Source organism: Temnothorax curvispinosus, unplaced genomic scaffold (assembly GCF_003070985.1).
Source record: "Temnothorax curvispinosus isolate PA1 unplaced genomic scaffold, ASM307098v1 QBEX01000144.1, whole genome shotgun sequence".
NCBI classification, from domain to species: Eukaryota; Metazoa; Arthropoda; class Insecta; order Hymenoptera; family Formicidae; genus Temnothorax; species Temnothorax curvispinosus.
The window spans coordinates 1-4,014 of record NW_020209924.1 but is presented as its reverse complement, the minus strand read 5'-3'; the positions used below and the strand labels follow the sequence as shown (position 1 = coordinate 4,014).

General features: G+C 39.1%; 1 protein-coding gene across 1 annotated transcript; it reads left to right on the top strand.

Moving 5' to 3' along the window:
• The first annotated feature begins 6 nt into the window (after positions 1-6).
• On the top strand, positions 7-4,008 carry LOC112459060 (cationic amino acid transporter 4-like). The gene is made up of 7 exons (XM_025022998.1): positions 7-185; positions 338-670; positions 866-1,109; positions 1,429-1,762; positions 1,970-2,207; positions 2,294-2,455; positions 2,579-4,008. Exons 1-7 carry the CDS (start codon positions 14-16, stop codon positions 2,746-2,748), a joined length of 1,653 nt encoding a protein of 550 aa, XP_024878766.1. The 5' UTR covers positions 7-13; the 3' UTR covers positions 2,749-4,008.
• Positions 4,009-4,014: the final 6 nt, after the last annotated feature.

The following is a 4,014-nucleotide window of genomic DNA, read 5'->3' as shown; positions in this document are numbered from 1 at the left end:
TGGACCTGGGGTGATGTTCAGCTTCCTCGTGGCTGGTTTCGCTTCCATTTTGGCGGCCCTTTGTTACGCCGAACTGGCCGCTCGAGTACCGAAAGCGGGCAGCGCGTACGTCTACACTTACGTCGCCATCGGCGAGTTTTGGGCCTTTATCGTAGGATGGAACCTTATCTTGGAGCACATGATCGGTACGAACCTATCTTTTCGCGGAGAACCTGAAGGATTTACCGACAAGAAGTAAAAAATGAACAAGAAAATCGAATTAGATTGAGTCAAATATTAAATTAGCGCTAAAATTAAATCAGATTGGCAATTAATGACTTTTTATTGTGTTAATTAGGCGCGGCGTTCGTGGCGAAAGCTTGGAGCGGATACGTGCATTCGTTGAGAGGCGGTGCGATTAGCAATTATACTCGCGACGTGATGGGTGAGCGGACCATAGGAGAGCAGGGCTCCAACCCGGACGTCCTAGCTGGCGGATTATGTCTGGTTTACGCGATGCTCTTGGGAGTAGGGGTGAAGACTTCGGCAACGGTCAACTCGTTGCTGACCATCATCAACCTCGCGGTGATGGGTCTGTTCGTCGTTCTGGGCATTTATTACGCGGACATTACAAACTGGAGCAGCGAGGACGGTGGTTATCTACCATATGGTTTCGGCGGCGTAATCACGGGTGGGTTATCTCAAGTAGACTGATTAAACAAATGCGACGGAAAATATATAGGGGGATTATCGTGTGACCTCACCAATCCGCGATTTCGAAGATTATGGAGATTATAGAGATTTATATACAAGGGAAATGGTTTTTGTATCTTTTGTAATATTCTCCGGTTGAAACGAAGACGTTATATCCTGATGCGTTATTCAGGTGCAGCAACGTGTTTCTACGCCTACGTCGGCTTCGACACGATCGCGACTGCCGGAGAGGAGGCTCGCGATCCAAGTCGGAGTATCCCATTGGCGACGATGCTCTCGATAGCGATAGTAATTGTTGTATATATGCTGATCAGCAGCGCCCTGACACTGGTCGTGCCGTATTGGGAGATTAATGTTACCGCTCTGCCGGAAGCCTTTTCGTCCAGGGGTATCCCGTGGGCTAAATATGTGATAAGGCGAGCAATTTTATTTTTCTATAACTCTACTCGATAAATTTATAACATAGACGTTCTTTTCACGAAATTTTTTTATGACAAAAACTAGTAAAAATAAAAATACTGTAGGCACCATTCTTTCTTTCATCATTTTTATTCTATATTTCTACAGCGATACCAAGAGATCTCACAATAACCAAGTCGCGGTGTATTCAAATTAAAAATACTTTAATATTATGATGTATAATATATTAAAAAGATATAAAAGATAGTGTATATTATAATAAAGGATGATTTAATTAATTTTTTAAGATGCGCTAATCGAAAGTGGCTTTTGCAGCGTGGGTGCCCTTTGCGGAATGACGACGACTCTTTCCGGAACCCTCAGTGAATTGTCCCCCTCGGTGTGCCCTCTCAAAGTAAGTGGAGGGCTTAGTGCTTTAATCGCTCTGATGTTCGATCTTAAACATCTGGTGGAGTCTATGTCGATGGCGACTCTGCTCGCGTACAGTATCGTGGCGATTAGCATTATCCTGCTGAGGTATCTGCCCAAGCACGAGCAATCGTCCGGTCCATCCGAGCATCAGTTGTCCAGAGTTGGTAGGCACAGCAGTGGCTGTTCCTCGCCACCTACGGAGGAAGCGGACTCCAGCAGCATCGCGTCTAAGTCCGAAGTGAGTGTGCCGCTAGGGCTTTTGATTAAATTAGGATGCCATAATTGCGGCTCACGGTACAACTTCAAAATATTTGATTTCTATAAAAAATGTAATAAATTTTGATTCTTGAAATCTATATAAGTGCCGCCTTAATATAATAACATTGCGCCAGGCAATTCTTAGATCTTTTATAACAGATTATTAATAAATTATTTATAATTATAGCTGCGGTGCGATGGATCTAGCAAATTCAAGCCGCGATACGCCTGGATGGAACACTGGCTATGGCTGCAGAATTGCGGTACTTGTCACATGAGACCTCTCATATGCGCTTGTTTGATTATTTACACGACAAGCTGCGGCTTCCTCAGTACTTTTATGATAATAGCGTTTGAAACGTCAGTTTCGTTCACGAAGAGCGGTTACCTTTTTGCAGCGAGTTTTCTTCTGCTACCCATCGCGAGTGAGTTTATCTCAATTTTTTTCCGGTTTTGCACACGACAGAAGAAATGTTGTACTCAACCGTATTTGTTTGTTGTTTGCTCGCAGGTCTTTTCGTAATTGCCGCTCACAAACAAAATCCACCCACCGGGAAATTCCAAATACCGCTGATGCCCTTGATACCAGCGTTAAGCATTCTCTTCAACGTCGTTCTGATAATGCACCTGTCTGCAAGGACGTGGGGATGGTTTTTCATATGGATGATATTCAGTACGTTGATTATAATCATGTATCATTCATATAAATAAGATATGAATTTAAAATGCAAAACCAGATATGCTCCATATAAATTTCAATGAATCTCCATTTCTCTAATTTCTCCTCTTTCTCCAGTGGTGGTGGAATACTTTCTATATAAAAAAGACGTCACTCCGCTAAACTCACATTCCGGTTTGATGGCCACCGCAGAAGCCGAGAAAGGCACAAAGTGGGGATCTACGTTACAAGTTAACCCGAAAAGTGACAAGTCACCTATTCCGAGCGTCCAAGAACTTGTTGACTAGAAATAAGTTATACATTTTTATCAATTGTTTTCCTTATCAAGCTCGCCGGTGGAGCCGTGGAAATGGCTTAAATTTTAAAAATAAAAAACGTTTGAGCTGTCAACAACGAAATATTCGTACGTAAGACTGTATGCAATGCGAATTATAACGCAGTTTAGTGCAACGGAATACAGAACAACATATTTAATCTTTAACTTTTATTAGTTTTAATGCGGTTAACGCACAATTAATGCGCTCAGCTATTTAAATGACACAATGTGTTTTATATGTATTTATTTTTCGATTATATTCGTCACACTTGTTACTTCGGCGGCTCCACTTTACATGTTGCTTGAAATTCAAAGTTTATTGAATATATTTTGTAAATATTTTTCCTTTAGAAGACCTTTTTAACTTATGCATTTTGAACTCCTCGAGAAAGTTTTTGTCTGGTACAAAAAATCTATTTTCGTACTTAGCTTTATCTTGTTCGACAGCGATTCCATATGAATTTTAAGCTCGTACTTTTACTTCTTAGCACGATCAACGAAACATTATCGTTCTTTCCTGTCTAAATGGCTATTATTATGGCTATTACACAATCGCAAGATTAAGCGATATGTGTTTTACGAAACATTGTGTTTCGTGTTGCAACGAATTCGGAGAGAAATGTAACTTATTTTATATTGTTAGTTTATTTATTATATATTTTATTACGTACAAATTCGATCAACGGGAACTTATCATTTCTTATTTCGTATATTTCGTATATTTTAATACAAGTATCGATTAAGAATACGATAGCAAGGAAACATATTTTCTTTCTGTTGTCATGACATGAATGTGACTAATCTGTCTCGTTATCAATAATATTTAAATTTAATAAATAATAATTTTGTATCTTGATTTGGCATAAATTTACGTTCGTGCAATCGAATTTAGAATTGTTTCTTGGGAACGGATAGATCTAATGATTTATGAATCATTTATGAATCTCACAATAGACTCATTCTTATTACAATTGTGTGAGTTAAGAATAATTTATATATACGTTAAAAATGGATATTATTTGTTCTCTTGATTCAGTCGATGTATGAAATAGTTAAGCCGCAAAGGATAATTAGAGCGTAACACGCTTCGCGAGAAAGATTTATTCTGATACCAAAAATAATATCTATTTACGTAATAATGCATTATCGTTTGCAATCTATAATTTGTGTGTATTGTATACACACGTATTGTGCATGACAATATAACGTAATATCGATGTATTAAACGATAGAGATC